Source organism: Gallus gallus, chromosome 6 (genome assembly GCF_016699485.2).
Source record: "Gallus gallus isolate bGalGal1 chromosome 6, bGalGal1.mat.broiler.GRCg7b, whole genome shotgun sequence".
Classification (NCBI taxonomy): domain Eukaryota; kingdom Metazoa; phylum Chordata; class Aves; order Galliformes; family Phasianidae; genus Gallus; species Gallus gallus.
The window spans coordinates 13147889-13169220 of NC_052537.1; the positions used below are offsets into that span (position 1 = coordinate 13147889).

A 21332-nucleotide genomic window follows, 5' to 3' on the forward strand; every position below is an offset into this window, starting at 1 on the left:
TGACTAAGGAATTTATGTGGTTGTTTCAAGAAACAAGATAGCAGAAGATTCAATCTTTACCAGCTTTTAAACCATCTGTTCCACACTATTTTAATCACTTCTGCTTAGAGATTATGGGTTTCAGTTCATTTGTAGTGGAAAAACAAAGAATGCTGCATTTTTGCAGTGTGCATGAGGAATCCAGAATCCTCACAACTACTGTTAAACTGGGGTATTTGAAGAAGCAAAGGGCTTACAGTTTGCGCATCTGAGCATGATAAAACAGCCCTCCCTCTCCACAAGGGATTCTTCCTGTGCCTTGAAGCAAACATGAATCAGAATGTGCCACACTGACCTGAAAAAGGGGGATGTGGGGAAGTGGCAGAACAATTAGTATCATTCTTTCCAATGGAAGAATCTAAAAGTTCCCATTGCTATTTATTGTGGGAAATTGCTTACTAATGTGAAGAATGTGTGGGATTTTTTTTCAGCTGAAAAGTTACAGACTTCCCATGGCTCCCTGACAGCTCTAAAAGAACAGTAAGGTAAACGCAGTAGGTGGGTTTGAATTTATGAACCTATCCTCTCTAGAAGACAGTAACTTCTCCTTTCTCTCCATCCTTAAGAGAAAAGCAGACAGTACTCTCAGATGACAATAAGCACAAAGGGTTAGTCCCACTGTTAATTTGTATACATCTTCAACTAGAGGTGTTCTCCACACAGGTGACTGGCAGATCAACACAACCACTTTTATTTACCTGCCTGAGCTACGTGAACAACTATGCCTCTATACTACCTACACCTTCCCTGAGGAACTGTACTTTTACTGGTTCTGCTTCCCACTGTGTCTTCTTAACACTTCTAAAGGGATCTGACACAGCTCTTTGTGCTGCTCAAAGCTGAAATGGCATGTCAGTTCTCTCCCAGTGCACTGAAGGGAAATATGTCTTTTCCAACATCAAAAGATGAAGCATTCTTGAAAACACTGAAGGATGATCAAGACCTCAAATGCCTTCACCTGTGATCTGTGATGTAGGTAGCTGAACAGATTTAGTGAGAGGGAACTTGATCTCCAGCTTATCTCTCTAACCATGTCAGGTTACCTAAGCTGAATGTTCCACTGAGAAAGTTTCTTCTGCTGTAAAGATTAATTCTCTGTATCGCCATGATCAGTAACCATACATTATGATTTAATAATGATATCAACGGATGCACTTAACTACATTAGGTTTAGCATGAATTTGGTTAAATATAACAGGGAGATTTGCTTACATGGCTTTTGAAGAATATAACAGGCTTGGTCAGAAAACAAATAAAATGCATTATTTTTCATTTTCATTAACATTTTTCAGCCAGTCTTGTGTAAATTCAGATCTAGTACCTTCTATAGTCATCAAAACTATCAGAATGTATTGAACAAAATGCTTCATTTTTATATACAGACAAAGCACATGTAAATTAATAAATAAAATTGATAAAAAAACATCTGAGGAAAATAAGTATTAGTAATTTTTTAATATCATTAAAATAATCACAGTATAAGTGTGTTATCAAGCTACAGCATTTTTCTTGGTGCAGACTAAACCCATGTGCCTTTAGCTAAGAACATAATTCTTAACCATGTAAATCAAGGAGATAGAAAAGATCCCTTAGTTTACATAAATTTGTGTAGCCACTTTCCACTGCTGAAGTGGATTAATCATCTCTGATCTCAGCATATGCAGCTTAAGCCAAAGACTTCCACAGGAAACATTTTCTCAACTACAGGAAATGAAAATGTAGTGAGTAACTTTCCTTCCTCTTTATTTTTTTTTCACCTTATATTCCCAATTTTCTGACACATCCAGCTATCTAAAACCTCTGAAAATAGTGAATATTATACACCCATAGAGGGTGCCAGTCTGAACCAGAAAGGGATTGTAGTGATCTATTTCAAGGACACAAATGTCACAGTCAAAAGTGAGGCAAATATCTTGCTTCACTCTGCCCTGGAGGTAACAGCTTTAAAGGTCAGAAAGCAATGCTTTCTAAAGATATTCAACTTTAGCTTCTCTAGTAAGAACATTGTGATTAGCCTTTTTATGAGAAATTTAGTAAACAACCGCAAGAGCACTTCATACCCTGCATACATGTACAGTTCAGGTGGCTAAAATGATGTCTAGCAAAAGGACAGTTTATAGTATATTCATAAAGAAGTTGCTTGCATGATGGTAAACTGCTGTTGTAGAGAGGAGGATCAAGTGGAAGATACCCAACAAGGAAAACTTGTGCTTCACTACTGGCAGTAGCTCAGCTCTCCAGTTAGAGAACTGACTCATTCCCTCCTTAAGCAGCTCCTCACCTTATCTAGGCAAAAGTAACCAAGTCAAACTGAAATTCTGATTTGACTCATAAGTCTCTTGCATAACTCACGTTACTTGAGACTACAAATATAGCTACAAATATATACCAACTGGCAGAAAATACATTATCTGATGTGGACAAATACTGACTACGAGGTTGCCTATTGTTCATCAAGTCAAACTGCAAAGGTAAGGGAACCTTACCTTTTTCCTTACCTTACATTTTTCCAAAAGCAAGCAGCTTTTAATCACTGTTGATGAAACTGATGCAGAAGTCATCAGGAGGGAAGGTAATTTATTTTGTGTTTTTTTCTTTCTTTTTTTTTTTTTTTTTTTTTGAAATTAGAAAAGATACGAATATATAAATGAACGGCTGTCTTTCTCTAGTATCCAAAGGAAGATGATTAATTTTAAGCTGTAGACTCAGCTAATTACCATGAAACAGTGATTGGAAAATAACATACATATAAACAAAATGTTGAGTAGGTTTTAAAACACAAGTCTAAATAGATTTAGCTCTCTTACCTGCTTTTTCTTTTTGAACTAATTGCTGTTGATAACTTTATTAACTTCCTTTGCAGTCCTTAGGTCCCCATGGCATGAATTTTACCAAGTGGAAGAAATCCGATCTTTTGCCGTGTACCTCTCTGATTAATCCCTTGCTAGTACACCAGGACAACTTTATTATGTTATTTAGGCAGGGAGCATAGTTAAAAGCTGACAACCAGCACCAGCTCACTTACAAAACATTACTGAAATTCCCATATGTGCATTTCTTTGCAAGACGTATCATGTTGTCCTTTGTATTCCTAATTCTTATTAGGGTCTTAATGATTCAAGGCCAACAAATAATGGGTTATTTATTTATGACACCATAAATAAATAAATAAATAAATACATAGAAAACCAAAGGAATAAGAGCTTCTTACAAATGACAGGCATTTTTCATTCAGTACTTCTCTCTGCATGCTTTCTTCCTTCTTAATTTTGTTATGAAAAGGAGACTGTAATTTGGCTTTGACCAGCAAGGGAATTCATTTCATAAGGAAAAACCAGTCTGGAAAGCTTAGTGTGTTGGGCACAATCCTGTCATACTGCACAGATCCAACAGCCATATTAAATATATTGTTATCATACTGAAACACGTCTTTGTCATCGACACTCGAAATGCCACCAGCAAGGCCTCAAAAGAAGACATGGAGGAAAGGGGGACTCTAAACTCCATGCTATCCACAGAAGTCATGCTTCTGACCACAGTATGCTGTCCTATTACTTGTTCGTTCAAAAATACTGATTCAGCAAAGAATTTAAGCATGTGCCTAAATTTAAGCAGTTTAATTAACTTTGACGTCAGCAAGCCTACTTGTGTGCTTATAATTAGATATGTGCTTGCTGAAGCAGAGCCCATCTGAATAGAATCTCGTTGATTTTAATTTGGCCTTTTGTCTTTGCCCCTCATTTATTCTTTGCAGTGACTGAAGGATTAGCATTAAGGTTCTGATTCAGGAATGCACTTAACTCATCTTTACTTACAACATGCACAAGAGGCTAAGATAGTCTCAAAAGACAAGCATAGGCCTAAATGCCTGCCAGAATAAGGACAACTTCATGATCAAAGAATGATGAGAGAGGAGAATTATTTCACTCACATTGTAAACTGGTGGTCCAACCTTCATTTTCAAAAGACAAGCACTTTCTGGAAAAGACAGAATACCTTTTCTCCCTTTGTGGAAATGAAAAGCAAAACATTGTGCTCCACATACTACAGCTGAAAATATATAGAAAGGAGATAATTCACAGAGAAATTATTATCTGTAGAATCTTTTTCCACTATTGTCAGTTCTTACACTGTACGAGACTGCTGTAAATGGTGTTTGTTCATTTCAGTGATGGCTTTTACGTCCCAATATCAGATATTTTAAAGCCATGTTAAAACAAACAAACAAAACAATAAAGCACTAAAATAAAAAATAAAAAAAATAAAGAAAACAGTATGAAGAATGTAAGAACATGAATACCACTTACCCAGAAAACAAAAATAACAGTTCAAGTCCCCAGAGGTGGAAAGACACGTGCATGAAGGTAGAGAGTAAGATCAAAGCCCCAAGTCCTGCCAGGCTTCTCTGTTAAGCACTTCCACAGGAAAATCTGATTTCTTTTAATATTCCCATGCAATTGTACTCAGCACACAGATAACATCTTGAACAAGCCTTTTAACTCAGATACTTCAGCCTATTCTTCTGTGTTTATGGTCTTCTAAAACTTGGAATATGTGACAGCCATTAACTGTAGGCTGCTACAATAAAAGGTGGATTTGGAAGGGTATAGCAGTGGAGGGGGAAGAGGAAAACAAAGAAAAAGACACAAATTCACTTCTGGCTACTTGTACTTCTATGCAGTAGAGCCCTATGGGAAACAGTACAGAGAAAGTTCCTCAAAATAAATAAGGAACCTAGAAGAGTACTTCTTTATGAAGACTCTCTGCTGTCTATCACAATCCTAATCTACAAAGCTCACTGCAGGGTTTCCATATCCTCTGCGCTAAGATAATGCAATGCACAGTGGGATGCCTGCGCTGCATGGTAGTGCACCGCTAATGGAGCAACTGTCAGGTGCTTCAGCTGTGCCAAGCAAGCAGTGCTGCATGGGTCTGCGGTGCAGTCTGCATTAACAGTACTGGTAAAAATACTTTGAAACATTAATCAAAAATCCCATGGATTTTGTGATGTTTCAGAATCCTCACTTGAAAATGTGAAGAAAGATGGCTAGTCCTTCATTTACTCAAGAACTGTTGGCACATACCCAAGTTTTGCTTTAAAAAGAACATTAAAACCTAAGTTTTAATGGGTCCAGAGTCAAATTACACTGAAGAGACAGCCGATTCCTATCAAGAAAACAAGTTTTCACGTATTTCAAGATCATGTTTTGAGACAAAAGAACAGAATGAGAACATATGGGTTGGATTATTAAAGAAATTTGCTACAAGTGACAGAACTAATGCAATTATTTTAAAGCCATTCAGTTTTTAAAGGTAAGTTGACATACTGGGGTTGAAAGAGGTGTAATAAAAATTCATTTGGCTAGTTATTTTAGTTACAGAAGCATCAGTAAGAAATAATGCTTCTAGACGTGGAAATTTAAAAAGTAATCTTAGCAACTTCAACTCTGCTATAAAGGACATCTGTTTCTGCATTCACAAGCTTTCTCAAGCATAGCTTTGTATTTTCAATCTCTCTGCGACCTTTATAGCTTTATTGACCTTATAATAAGTAAAGAGTTTTGGACAAAGAGATGAAAGGCAGATAAAAACAGGACCTATGCAAATAAGTATGATAATGGAACAACGATCCTGTAGAGATATTTTTTTCCCCTGTAGACTAAACGGCACCTGTAGAAAGAATAACTGGTTCACTTCCATGGGACTACATATACAATAAATACCAGACCATTCCAAGTTTCCAGTACATTTTCAAATCAGAGTCCAAATAATATTTCTTCAGTATAGAAACATATAATAGATACACACCTTTCAGATCCTTAGTTTAGTTTTATTTTCTTACCAAAAAGTTTTCTCTCCAGAATGACCTGTATCACACAGTCAGTCATGTACTGATAATACCTTTTTAGAGACTATGCTGAGAGGTCATTATCATCTTTATCTATATAGTTTAAGATAATCTGATTGACAAATTTAAGATTAATTCAATACAGGGTCAATATACTACCATACTATCTCAATTTGAAAACATAACTCCCCCCAGAGTTTGATTTAGTGACTCTTCCACAGTCTCTGAGGCAAAGCATATGTTTGTTGCTCATGCCCCAAGATGTGAATTTTAGCAGATCACACAGAAATGAGGAACACAGAACCTAACTTCCAGCTGCAGAAGTTAGGCAGTCTGCAGTGCTGGCTGAAGCAAAAGGGACTGTGCCAAGTCTTAGGGTTTCCACTCTTTTCTTTTTCTAACATCACCCTCAACGTCTCCTACTCTGCACATGACAGACAAAGAGAAAGCTGAAATGCCTGTGCATGAGTAGCTGTTCTCAAGAGATGCTAAAAGCTGCTCGGTTGCCCTTCAGAGAGTCTGGGTCTTGTTTAAAGGACTGTACAGGAAAATTGGCTGCTGAAGTGTGTCTTGCTGATTTCTTTGCCCTGACACATGCTTTGAGTTCTTAGATTAGAAATAAATCCACTCAGTTTGAACTAAGTTTCAATTTTGGCATGTGTCAGAGTTATTGTTTAATCAATAACCAAAGGATCCCATTGAGGCTCCAGCAGCAGTTTGATGATTCACCAGCTGTGTGTCACAGTCTTAAGGACTTTGCTCTCAGCCATTATTCTTATTTCACACCACAACTTTCTCTTCCTCTAGAGACATGGAGTAATTCTGTGTGGGAGCTGATCTTGCTCGCACTGCAGTTTGGGTGTAAGGGAGGGCAGTGCAGGGCAGGAGTGCTTATAGCTTGCAGCTATCATGATGCACTACCACTGCTTTGGCTTCGCAGCCTGCCCTATTCCTCTAGCACTGCAAGCTGGGAGCAATATTTGGCTGGAAACAAATGAATACTGAATTTGCAACCCCCCAAAAAATCTGCCTTTACCTACCCATTTTTCCACACACTGAAGGAAAAAGAATCGCCTCTGTTTTTGGAAGAACATTTGTTTCTTCAGTTCTCAATGTGGCTGAACTACAAAAGTCAATCCAGCCTTTCTCCAACATACATGCAATGATGCTCATCTTAGAAACCTGATAAATTCATCAAAATTTGAAATCAATTTACTGTCTAGTAAGGCATAAGAGATGTCAACACAAACCAGAGACAGGAAGTTGATATAATTTTGGCTCTAACAAAAATCTACCCCAAATCTTTACTTTCTCAAGACAGCACAGCGATGATAATTCCAACGCTTTGTTGATTGCAGGTCGAGCTACAGTTACTACTAATTATTTCAAACAAACTCATTTGGCTGTCATGCTAGTAGACTTCTCATGCAAAATCCCTTTCTGCTTTCTGCAATATCTGGCTTCTCACGGACCACTACGACCACTCCAACATTCCCAGTGGGAGGCAGCAACTGTAATAAATTTCTAACAATTTACATCTCCCTATCTCATTTCAGACCAGCAGTGAGTCATTTTTCACACTGAGAACCTAGAGGTCTCTCTGGCTCTTTGTCTTAATTGAAATTGCTTCTGTAGTAAATACACAAAATAATTTCATTTGTGTGTTTTTTTTTTTTCTATGATGGAAAGACAATATCTACCAGAGTGAGCAAGATTAATGTCATTTGGGTCTGACCAGACAATCATACGGGAGACTATCACACAAGAAACAAATACCCTGCTTTGTACGCAGATGTTCTCTTTTCAATTTATCTCCTTGGGAGCAGCCCCTGTTCATCCTTTTATTATTGAGTTCAAAGCCAAGTCAGTAAAATTTGCCTTTAAAAACATTTAAATTTACGCTTCTTGTGAAAGCTTGCTTTAGAAGATGCACATTTTAAACCAAACTGTGAACACCCAAAACTGAGGATTAGTGTGAGCAAGCGCAGGTTCAAATCTACTGAGGCCTACATGGGGGTTTGGTAAATGACAACAGAGGCAGGCAGGAGATTTTTAAAAATCTGTAGCTTCTTCTGCCTACTAAAATTAGTAACCCCAGTACACTTTAAATGTAGATATTTCTCCAAGAAATAAGGATTGCATTGAAAGGGGTTGCACTGAATCATTACTTTGATCACATTTTCCATAGGAGCTAAGGTTCCTACATGAAATACTAGTACCTTAAGTTTTGCTGGGAGATAAGAAAGCCTGAGAGCAAACCTCTTAGAAACAAGCACATGGAGAAGAAAAAACAAACAAACAAACAAACCCCTTTTATTTTTTGTACCTGCACAAAAGAAATGCATATTCACAACAACAAAGCATAGGTACAGCAGAAACACTTACTATGCAGACAAATACCAGTCAATGGTATTTGTCCAGTCAATATCCAGGCATCTTATCAGTTAATAATCACTTAATAATCTTTTTCTTTTCACTACATTAGGAAATGCTATGAACCTCCACAACACTTGTGGCCAATGGGGGCATCTTACGGATCCAGAAGCACATTCATTATCACAGCTTTGTTTCTTGTACTTTCACGAAAGCCCAGTTTAAGTCACAGAAAGGAGATTCAAAACAACTAAGTTTCTAGTTTCATTTGGGTTTTATTATTGTTAAGCTACTAAACTTCATGACAATTTTTGAGTGAAATCTTCTCTTTTCCATTTATTCCTCAAGCCAGGAGTTACTGATGACTGCCACAAAACATGATTTAGCATATACAGATGTGTCAAGAATTAATAAGGAAAGTGTGGATTTATTAGGATACTGAAAAAAGTTCACATTGAGAAACAAATACCCTTGCAGTTTTCATCAGATATTCAAAAAAAAAATAAAAAGAGCAATTACCTCAGCATCTGGAAAATCTGCAGAGGAAACTCAGCTTGATAGCATTCTTTACGTGAGTTATTAGAAACTGAAGTAAGCTGTGACAAAACGAATCCATAAAATGGAAATGATCCAGAAGCATTATCAAACATGAACATTCTAACCTCTGCTGCACTGCTCAGAAAAATTACTCTCATTGTATGGAACAATACTGTGTTTGTTTTTGGGAATATATTACTTAATAGCACTTCTCAAATCCCTTTTCTGTTATTCTGCGGTCTTTCTCCTTGAACTCCCTCTCAGAACAGGCACAAAGATTAATACAAATTAGAACAAGCTAAAATGATGAATCCTGATGATTTGTTGATTATTCTTAAACTGATATTTAAATGAACATATTTTATCACAGAGCACTTATTTAAGTACCTTGCTGTCAGCATACTTTACTAGGTGTATTTCAGTGTGTGCATTAAAATGGATGAAATACTAAAACGCTCAGTGAGACTTCTCAGTATGGAATTTCTCTGTATAAGGAGAAGCATGACATATAACATCTTGTCTATTAACCCGTGTTTCACAGTGATGGTGTCCTCTCTGGAGTATTAGGAGCAAGAACTTTTCTTAAGAGGCTGCCTGCATTTAGGGATTGGATTGGCTGTCCTGGAACTTGATGATCTGATCTGTTCACAGAGTTCATGCTTTTGGTCATCCAGCCCACCAGCAGCAAAAAGCTACCGGTACACATGGAAGTTACTATGGGTTACTATTGGCTATGTTACTCTTCTCATAGCTGGACTGCTTTTGAACTTTGAATACCTTCAAGACACACAGGCTGACAAAGGCCTTGGCAGGGAGGTACATTTGGATGCACTGCAGATGAAAAAGGAACACGTTCAGGACGGCATGCTGTAAGCTGAGAAAAGGTAACTTTATAAAGGGCAAATGCCATTTTGAAGAGTTTGCTTTCTTCTTTCCTATGAATATATATGTTTTTTCACAGCTGCCTTCTTTCTTTGTGACTTTCCTTGTGTTCAGAGGAACGATACATTACTCCAAACAGCAAAAAATGAAAGATCAAAATTCACGCTGAGACTAAGCTCTAGCCTGTTTCTATCACCAAATTTTCAGTTTCTGAGCACATATGGGGTCCCTTTAGAAGAAGACAGAAAGCAGTAATAGAAATCAACACAAATTTTCTTTGGAGAATTCCAGTTTCAGTCCAAATAAAGCGTGTTGTGCTCACTCATAAGAGACAGAGCTCAGGACCCACACAACAAGCTAATTCACTATACACTTGGAATCCGCAGCACAGTGAGTGTTCAGGGAGGCTTATAAGCCTCATGAAAATCTAAGGCATGGAATAAGAAAACAATAGAGCTATCTTGTTGCTATAGCTGAGCCTCTGCAATTTTCCTAAGTGCTACAGTAAAGGCATTAGCACAAAAAAACATTCCAACCTAGTGACAGAGTTTTACTGCTGCAACTCTCAAAAAAGTCAAAATTGGTACCATGGTAACAAGGACCTGTCAAATGTCAAAAAGAAGAGGCCAGATAAAGCACCTGATATTTCGGCTAGACAGAAAAAAAAGCAGCAGAAGCTCTGTCATGCAACCTCCTTTATAAACAAGTATGCACAATAGCAAATACCAACAACGAACTGAATTGTCATTCCAGCAAAATAATACTTAACTACACAGGTATGTCACAAGGCCCTAAATCTCACATTAAAGAAGAACTGCCAACCAATTGATAATGAAAAACTGCCCCATGTTTCTTCTTCTGTAGAATGGAAACCAAACACACCAGCAGCAGACACCTCAGAGGAAAGATAAGTAAGAACAGCTGAGTTTAAGGTTTAGTTGGGACAGTATTTCTCTTTCTGCATGCCCTTCAGATGGTCCACTCTGAGATGCTTGCTAACTGGCTCCTGAGAAGTCTCCTGCATGCTAAGCCAACCAGACAGAGGCTCAAGATACAAGACACAATTTTCCAAACTGCAATTCTGGCAGAGACCCATGTTGTTCTGACTAAACTCAAGGGTGAGACAAACCTGCCGGGTATACTGGGTCTTCCTTGGGATCTCCTTTTCCGCAGTCAGTACAAATAAGGCTGTCACAAACTACAGGCAATGCCACTTGCCACAAAGCAATACTAACTGGACTTTGTTTTGATCAAGGAGAGGTGCCGACTTGTGCAAGTCAGATATACATACTATAAACCTTTAGGAAAGACAGCCTTAGTCACAATACAAATATGGTTTGCCAATACATGTTCCAGAACAGAATTATTTATCTACATGATAACAAAGTGTAATTGCCTCAGGTGTAACCATGGCTCCCCTGTACACCTACAGGGAAAAGGCATTTTCTGCCCTGCATAATATTGAATTTAATTAAACCTGACAAATAAAAGTAGATGGAAGGTGTATTTTTATCCTTGCTTCAAACCTATAAAAATACAAAACAGAGAGTAAAGCAGTCAAGGGCACTCAGTAAGAATTTGTGCTAAGAGCTGGGAAGTGAACCTACAGATCACCTGAAACGTAGTCAGTTTCTGCATGAAAAGCAGTTTCAAGAGGTAACAGCTAAAAGAAAGTGTCGCCTTTATTTTAAGGAAGTGTGTCAAGTGGACAGTTTTAGGACACTAATGCTAAGGCCCACTGGATCAGACAGTTGCACAGAAATGTAACCAGAATTAAGTAATTCACAAGTAAGAAAGGTTCTTAACCCTTCCAATCACATAAAGAACCACATTATAAAGTCCTTTTTATAAGTTTATTGAATTTTATCTTTTAAAAAGCAGTTTGATCTTCCATTTCTGTGTCTGTATTATGTAAGCCTTTTCTAAATCCAACTGCCATAATTGCTTCTAATTCCCATATTTTATTCAATCTATATGCTAATCTAACCCTATATGCTTTTGTGACAGCACTGTCCTGTAGCTTCACAACTCTCCTTGTTCTAAGCACTTATTTTGTTAGTATTTACATACAACTCATAAACCTTCTCAGCTTTAATTTCATGACCAACCCAAGCAGAGTTCTTCTATTCTGTTCTCATACAGCTGCCTACATATTCTTGTCAGTCACTTTCCTAAATGCAGCTACCGTATTCACATTTCTTCTCCAACTGTAAGAGACTATTCTGACTTGATTTGCTGAAAATCTTTGGTATGAAGTATGAGACTGACATTTCATATGCTATTTCTTTCCAAATGCAGGCAAGTTGATCACTTGGTTCCTGCAAGCAGAAGGGATGCCATCAGCACTGGGTGTAGTAATTTCCATTCCATACTTCTAATTGTTTTAGCTGCCTTCCTTCCATAGAAAATATGAACATTATTATTGGAAACTTAGGCAAAATGTTCATCTAGCTTTATGGTCACTCATGCTCTAGACATAATCTTTACTTTCTACCTTTACCACATTTGTATTGCACACTCATTCTTTCTCCCTTTTTCTCTCATGTCTGTAAGTTTGACTTAACGATATGCCAAAATATACTTTGCCTACTCTATACTATTATTCTGAAACAAGACATAAGAACATACTCTAATCAGGATATAACTTAGGTCTCACTATCTTGTCCATTGATGTTTTAATACCACCACCTGCTAATACTCTTACAGCAAATATCTTTGTTAACTCAGGGTCCATTTTACTCATAGCTTTGGTATCATATGGACTAAGAGCAGCCCTATCACTTTACAGTCATATCACAGTGATAAAAGCTAAAAAAAAAAAAAATAAACAAAGCTTAATGTAAAATCTTCAAATACCATACATTTTTGGAAAAGTTTGTGTATGTATATAAAGGATAAAGTTTATGCTTTACATACGATTAAGAATATTAACCAATACTGTTCTTCAAATGTAAAATCAAAAGCACACCAAGCAGAGCCTAAGGGATTGAAAACAAGCCATTATCAAAAAGCGGTTGCTATCTCTAAATCAAGCATGTAACACTTAGCTGCCCATCCAAGCTATCAGAGCATTTGTTTGCTGTAGTTTCTCAGTGATTGCAAAAGTACCTTTTCTGCACAGCTCTGCCCTCGGGCTTCTTTCTCTCTGTCTCTCTTTTTCAGAGATACTGAACACTGTCCTTTTCTGACAAAGCTCCCTGTATGATCTCATCCTGTCACCCCCTTGCCTGGCCTCAGCTTGGCCTCCTGACAAAAGCAAAAGTAGCTACAAGAGCAACGAAGTTGTTCAGTAGCTCAATGAAGTATTAAAAAAAAAAAAAATCACAGAAAATGATTCTCTCTCAGATTTTTTTTTTGAACAAACATTGATTGTTATATTCTGTTTCACTTAAATAATGGGCTTAAAGTTACCAAATAAAATAAAAGCAGCAGGTAACACACTGAGAAAAAGTTCAGATGTCCAAGCAGTCACCATTCTGAAAGCAGAACTCAGACATATGGTAGAAAGAAAGGAATACGCAAACACCCCTGCACTCGCATACTAAGAGTGACTGAGGTTGCTGCAGTTTGAAAGTAAATGAGCATGCAGCTAACCCGCTGTGCCATTCCCTATAGGTGTCACAACAAGGCAAAGGAAGTTGCCTCAGAAGGTTTGGAGAGCAGCTGTCACCAAAAGAGAGACATATATTTTTAAAGACTTTGTCATTTGTCTTTAGGGTGGGAAATGCTGTATCTGACCTCCTGCTGATGCAGCAGCCCAGATGCAGCAGCATGGGCTAGAAGAATAAAAGGAGGCACCACTTTATTTCAGGTACAAACACCAGAAAGCAGAGACAAAAGGAACAGTCAGCAAACCATCATTACTATTTAAAAGTGCACGACAACTTTTCAATATTTTTCATGCCACACAGGTGTCCCCTTAAGGCATACTCCAAAACAATTCATATTAGCTAATTGTTGACTATCTCAACGGCCAAGTAAAACAAGACAGACAAAGTACAACTTCAAACACCGTCTTGGCAATACTGAATTTGGGAACTGCTAAGGAGCTGGCAGCTCTTGGTCTGTTCCTGTGGGTTCCTCTGGCTGAGGCTCTGCCACCTGAGAAAGCTTCTGCCCTGCCTGGCTCCAGCTGTTCATCTTCCCTGCCATTCACAGCCTTTGGAATTATTCTCTAGACTCCTAGCTTATGTGAGAGAGGTTAGCAGACACCTATCACTAAAATTTTTTAAACCAAGTGGCATGAAACAGTGTGGGGCTGACTGCATTAACCAGAGGTGTGTGTTTCTGAGCCAGCTGTGAAGCCAGGTGTCACACCCTCTGACTTTAGGCTCCAGATGTCTTCCAACTGTAATTACAGATACCATTGGACACCACCACAGGCACCCTAACTCTCAGCTGGGCCCTGCGGAGAACCAGCCAAACAAAAAGCGAGCCATGCCAGCAAACACTTTTCTATCAGTTTCAGCCTGGGGAGATCTTCCAGTTAAACTGAGCAGAGCTGCATAGCCTGAGAGCCACCACTGTAAGGCTACCTGAGGTGTCCTGGCCTGCAGGACGTCAGCCAATAAGCTTCATCCTAGGCTGTACGGCGGCACTAATAGCAAGTGGTCCTCCAAAGGGTTTAATTTGGTTCAAGTCTAAAAGCTTTTTCTTTTCATATTTCAGAGTGTTAGAAATTACACATTATGGATTAAAAATACCTTTAACGTTCCCAAAGAGATAGCTCTAAATTCCTACTTAGAGGAATGAATTCGAGCCACTATAAATTCCCTTTCAGCCCAGAAGGGAAAAACAAATTCTTTTTCATTAAAGATAATGCCATCTACATTGGGAAACTTCTGTCAGAAAGTGACTGGAAGAACTGTTGAAAGTGTCTTTCAATAGATGTAAAAGGAAAAAGAATGAGTTATTCAAAACAGCATGCAAGAATCCTTATCAACTTAAGCAAATCATAAAATGTCACTTTCAATGATGTTCACCATTAAAAAAAAACAACAACAATAAGCAAGAGACAATCTCAACATTTTTACAATAGCTGAATGACAGAACAGAGCCACTGTTACTTAAGAAATCAGAATATATGTTCAGGTGTTGAAATTAATCCTTTCAGAAGAAAAACTGGGATAGTTTGAAACAATTTCATATCTGTAATCCTCACCTGTCAGTCTTTCAAGCTGCCCATTCAATTATGTAGCTCTTGCAGGTCATATGTGAACATAAAGCCATTAATAGTAGGGACTATATTTGGTATTTCACAAAATATATTATGGCATGCTCCAAGTTATAAATACTTAATATGGACAAAAAGATGATGTGGGTGGGCATGTTGAAATCCCAGGTACAACAGGTGAAACAACTAAATACACGGTAAAACTAAAGTAGTTGTGAAACCGACCATTTAAGATAACTGGTAATACATTAGTAATATATGTGTCTGAGAAGGAGGAAGCAAAAAAAAAAAAAAAAAAAGACCGAAAAGCAGTTTTTTTAGACTATACTGGGAGAAGAGCTCATGATTTCATTATCAGCTTTCCCTGTGTTGCATCAATTAACAATGGAAAGACTGAAATCTGTATGGATTGCTCGGGTAGTGAGTGTGGGCTAATGGAAGGGGGTACTCCAAGAAAAATAACTATTTGTGAAAATGAAACACAGAAGCTGGGCTTTTCTAGGACTGACAGTGGCTTTCAAGACTATCCTCTGACGTCTGTTAGAAAGGAAAGGACTATAACATGAAAAAACCCCCAAGATTGACAACCTCACCTCCACTAACACATTGATAGAGACACACTTCAGGAGGAACTGTTGAGAGAGAGAGAGTACGAATACTTTTACCAGGAATCAAAAGTCTCAGTTAATGCACTCCTAGCATGAAATCCTCACACAAGCCTTAAAAAAAACCCACAGAGAAGTGACAGCTAACAGCTGGAGAAGCTTGATATGAATTCAGAAAAAGGGAGATTGTGCCTGGTTAACTGAATGTTTTATCTTCCACACAGTTTTCCTGAAAGAAAATTAGACAGTTCATTGGACATTCAGTAAAATTAATAATCCATTCCCATACAAAGGATTAATCAGATAGTCCAATTAACATGCTATGATATGAAAGCCACTTTTTCGTGAGGAACTCCTTAGAGCTCTAAGGACTAAAGGATAGTTAGGAGAGAAAGAAGTTCGGGGCTGATAAAAACTGGAAGGGAACAAGAAAATAAACACTACTAATACCCTATTAGCTGACTACACATTACTGTTTTGGAAGAAGGTAATCTTTTCTGATGTTCTAACACTGTGACTGTGTATCAGTTGCTAACCAGAAAAGTTATCTATGCTCTGGAACAGAGCACTTATGCGCCTGTTTTCTAAGCTAGTACACATTACATTGGGATTCATCAGCCAAAAAAAAGAAAATCAGAATTAAATGCTCAAGATAAATACAACACAATGTGGGAAGCAGAAAGATCTTTAAGCGCATTTTATGCTTTTACTATACAGAAGAGCAATAGTGATACATCATAATCAAATATTGCTACTTCATCAGAGCCCCATAACAGATTATTACATAAAATACCAGAAAAAAATAACTACTTGATATTATTGTTATGTCATTCCCACCTATTCTTGGCTCAAAATTCAAAACCAAATGAGTAGACCTACAAGAAACTGTGCTACTTCTTCGCACAGACATACGCAGTCCAGAAATGAAAGCCTGGCAACAGTTGTATCAGAAACTGCAGATTGAACATGAAAGATGTAGAGAGGTTGACATATGACATAAAATCAATGGTTTATCAAGATGGAGGGGTCTGAGAGTGCTCATTCCCTCCCTGAGATTACTGAACATCAGTGTTTCTGAAAGTAACACTTCATCTATAAAGTCAAACAAGACAACAAACAGCACTACTTGGGAAACACACATTCTCCCTAAGTCATTTGTCTTCAGAAGAGCATGCCATTAAAATGCTAAGATCTGCAGCACTATTGCCACGGTATACTTAGCTGTCTTTTGTTTTTAAAGAACCAATTCAGTAGTAAGCAGTAGTTATTCTGAGTATGATCATTCAAGAATCACTGATATACAAAAAAAGACGTTTCCTACCCGCAGATTTTGGAGTGAATTTGTCCCTGTTGGCTGCACATACTGCCAGTAGCCTGTATCCAAGATCCAAGTCAAATCCTTGCTGAGCTGCCACTCGACTAACCACCTGCAGAGGGAAATAAAGAAAGCTTCATTAGGGGTTGCTCGAGCCTCTTTCAATGTTGCATTAACCTGCTTATCAGCACTAATGTTAGACAACTGAATCTGCTGTAGCAATATTCATAGTACAAACATGATATGAGTCTGAAGTCAACAGTGCAAACACAGCAAAGTGAACACATGAATCTCTTCTGGTGATCTAGTTATTTAAACACATGCCAGGAGAAATGCTTCATAGATCATTTGAAGTTGGAGGGACACAGATTTTCCAGAAAAAAAAAAAATATATATATATATAAAAAAGACCATATGCGAAAATTATACAGAACACATTTCACAGTACTTGAGAATTGAGGACAAGCAATCTCCTACACCTCTGTCCCTGGGTCACAGTTCCTGGCCCTGTTCTTATGAGCGCTGCACATGTCCTTTAGGTTAAAATGCCCTCCTCCTCTACTGTGATCAGTGTCATAGTTGCTGCATTTCAACAATACCACATTGCGAAACACATTTACTACTGCTTTTAGAATAAATACGTCTGTGCCTATTTGCCAGACACATTAAATATAGAAAGAAGGACTTGGTGTTTCTTTTTTTTTCTTTTCTTCTTAATTTCTCCTAGTAAAAAGGAGCTTATCTAGAAGGAGTCTAAATTTCTTGTAAGACTAGCCAAACTAGGCAAATGACACACTGGGGTTAAGGATGGAAAGCAGTCAACAGTTTCTCCAGGCCAGCAACTCAGCTATCAGCCAAGAATGTATTCTCATAAAAATCTGCATAGTATAAACACAATACCGTGCTCGTTTTGGCAAACTACGCTACATTTATACACAGCAGAGCTTTTAACTGCCTTTGGGTTGCACAGGATGACTTCAGACTCAGAGGCATAGAGAAAACAGATTATTGTTAACGTATTCTTTCAGAACTTTGAATTGAAACAGTGGTAAAAACTCCACAAGAAACAAAACACCGTGTCCTTGAGTGAAGTAAAAAGTTCCAATCCTAAATAGCTTACAATACAACATAATACCCTTTTCCCACCCCTGTCTCCATTTGAAAAATTCTTTCTAAATCAGTGTTAGTGCAATAACCCGTGTGCAGCACTGACTCCCCAAAATTGCAATGACACAGAACAGAGTAAGGAATCAAGATATATGACAACCTAGAGATTATAAATGAATTCACCATTCTGGCCTACATTCCGAATGCTATAACATGAAGCTTATTATTTGAAATTTTTTTCCAGTATCAACTTTCCCCAGCTAACAGTAAAGAATCAGATTTCTTTCTCAAGAAAGAATTATCATAGATATTATTCCCAGGTAGATTTTTGTTGTTGTTTTTCCTACTAATTTCGAAATTACAAATTCATCTGAATTTACTAAGGAGGATTGATTCTTCCCTATTTTTTTCTACCTTCCCAGTCACAAATCTGAGCAGTAGGGGGCTTCAGGTGAGTTAAATGAGAATTTGGAATTATCAGTACTAGACAACACTACTATCAGTAATACTCAATCATATCTTTATTTTAGCTCCTGTTTCTCTTTACAGTTAAAACTGACTAAGTTGTCTATAGGAAAGAGAAAATAATTTGGGAGGAAAGCTGCAAATATTTTTGATAAACCAGAAAACGTCTAAACTCAGTAGATCAAACTTTAATCCTTTACATACAACAGTTCTAATATTCTCATTACGAGGCTGGGTTTGAACTTGCATCAAGATAAAAATTACAACAAACAAAATATAAAGAAAAGAACAATAAGATAACAACCAGATGTTTCGTATTTCATTAAAGACAACAAGATGAGGAAAAAATGATGGGTTGATATGATATCCAGGGGACACTTTCACACTTAAGTATTCCCTTTCCAAATCCCAGTGTTACCACAGCTCACTGACAGGTACATGATAGAGAAGGGATCAGTAGGAAACAGACTGAAAACTACTTGAAAAAAATGAAAGCCTTGTTAAAAGTTCCTGAGGACAATGTGCCATTAATGTATAAACATTATTTGATTTCCTTCAGGCACCATTAACCACATGATCACAAAGGAAGGGCCCTCCCATTTTCTTTCTTGAAAAGGCATGTTATCAACAAACTACTCATTCTGAAGCCGGTCAGGAATGAAGGCAGATATGCCTGTTCATCAGTGAGCACACAATAACTTAAGAAACCTGCATCGTGCGCTTCTATGCTTAGTCCATTTTAAAAAGTGCAGTTATGAATACTGAGACACCACTAGCCAGAAGTCTAGTCAGTACTCTGAATTGACGTTTTGCTAATTATGGAAATCAGGTCTCTTAAGATAATTCAGGAAATACAGAAATCATAAACTCCTGAACCCATAAGAGACTATCTATGATTGCAGTGTCTTCACAACAGAGACTGGAAAGAAAGAGCAGGCCAAGGTCTACTCTGTTACACTCTCATTTGGCAACAGATGCCTTCTCTGAATTTCCTCTAACAGTCAGAGAAAATCCCACTTTGTACCCTGCTGTGGCTGATAGAAAGCGGAGCTCCTGGTGCTGGCCATGCCCTGGTGGCCTAAGCACGAACTTGTCTAGGCTCAACGTGGCATGCTGAACAAAGTGGTTTGTGTGCCCTCCAAAGAGGGCTGCAGGCTGCTCACAGCTGCAGAGGCATTGCATCATTTCTTATACTGCTCACTGGATATCGGGGAGGCTTTCCTCCTATGAACTCGTACAACAGGGACTTCCCGTCTTTTAAAATAAATATTGGGATTCTCAGAAGTAAGACAATAAACGTATTGTATGAATATGGTCCAGAAAGCACAAAGAATCAACTAGAAGACTGTTGGCAAATTTAATATATTCAAATCGGCAGACTCTGATGAAATGTATCTCAGAGTGCCTCAAAGGAACTAGCCTGGGCAAACCTGGTAACTGCTAGTGATTATTGCCAGGAATTCATTCAAGGCAGAGTCCTTGGAGGCACATCAAATCTCTGTTTGTAAGATAGTGACAAGGTGAATCTTAGAAATTACAGTTACTCAGACTGATAACAAAATAAATTACTAAATCAGTATTATGTGTGCAATTCAGAACATCACCGCGAATCCATCAGCATAGTGCAGTTTTCCTCTTCAACAAGTTAACTGGCCTTGTAGATGTAAGGAAAGTAGTACATCTATCTTACCTCAAACAGGCCTTTTGACATTGCTCAATATGACATTGTCACAACAGATGAGAACAGCTTAGATGACATTAGTATAAACTTTACTAAGACTACTCTGCTAGATCACAACACATCCTAGATACAGGCCATTTCTAAGTGTTCCATTGTGACACAAACAATGAAACAAGTTAACTTGCAAAATTTCTATATGATAACATGCAGAGGATTCTGCAAACACTTAAGACCATGATTAGAGTTTAAAATAATCTTGAAAAACTACAGAAGTGTTTAAAAAATTAAAACATGTATGAACCATTCTAGATGCATAGAAAAATTGGACACCCAAACAGAAAATTAGGCATAACTGGTGAGGCAGAAGTACTGAAGAAATGAATTTGGAGGTCAACAACAGGAATAAAATGTTGAAAATGAATCTCTGAAGGATATATCAATCATTTTATTTTAATCCAAGAGAAAAGGGCAGCAGATAAGGGGATTGGCTTCAAATAATCAATTTTCTCACTTGTGCACAAAATCAGTATTATGTGAGTTATACAGAACATCACCATGAATCCATCAGATTTATGTGTAACTAGAATTCATTGGCCCAGTGTACAAGTGACTGAAGGAAAACAGTGAGAAAATTTTTGAGGTTCGGGCACTGGAACAAGGTACCGATCTCACCCTGGAGTCTGGGGTTTGGGGTTTTTACAGTAGATCACTCAATATCTATAAAACATTAAAGATCAGGGAAGAGGATTGGACATTAAGCTCTCTTAGGTTCATCCATCCCAAACTTAATCTCAGCAATGTGGATTTCTGTTGCCAGCTGGTATCATGCCACTTTGCCTGGACCCCACACAAGCAACACTCCCAAGTGTAAAATCTCCCATGATTTAGATTGTACTTGAGTAACAGTTTTGATCAAATGGGATTGAATCAACATGGTATCAATTATCAACATTATATGGTTAAGTGATCTGATCCCACTTGGGTGGGAAACATACTTGGCTTTTCTCTAACTGCAAAGTCAAATTCAGCACACAGGCAAAGATTCAGATAACACACAGGCGGCACCGTGTGTTCAAACATGATCTCATTCCGCAGTGCTGTGAGCATGTATCTTACTTGGCCTAAGCATACACGCCATGAAATTCAGTGGAAAAGTAGAGCACAAAAAAAAAAAGTTATATTTGCCAATGGCACCATAATGATAAAGGGGGAACTGCTTAGCCAGCCGGCCCAAGGTTCAATACTTAGCATTCCTCTATGGTATTCTACAAACTTGTTTCCTAATTTTTTCCTACACACACTAGAAA

General features: G+C 37.8%; 1 protein-coding gene across 18 annotated transcripts in view; it reads right to left on the minus strand.

Moving 5' to 3' along the window:
- The window catches only part of ZMIZ1 (zinc finger MIZ-type containing 1), a 326060-nt gene that overhangs the window by 106389 nt on the left and 198339 nt on the right, over positions 1-21332 (minus strand). For 17 of the 18 annotated variants that reach the window (XM_040702495.2, XM_015288283.4, XM_046942997.1 and 14 more), the window contains one exon: positions 16779-16884. In XM_040702495.2, coding sequence (XP_040558429.1) covers positions 16779-16884 — 106 coding nt within the window. Of the gene's footprint in view, positions 1-16778; positions 16885-20034; positions 20166-21332 lie in introns of those variants that run through there. The other variant, XM_040702496.1, reaches the window with a different exon arrangement.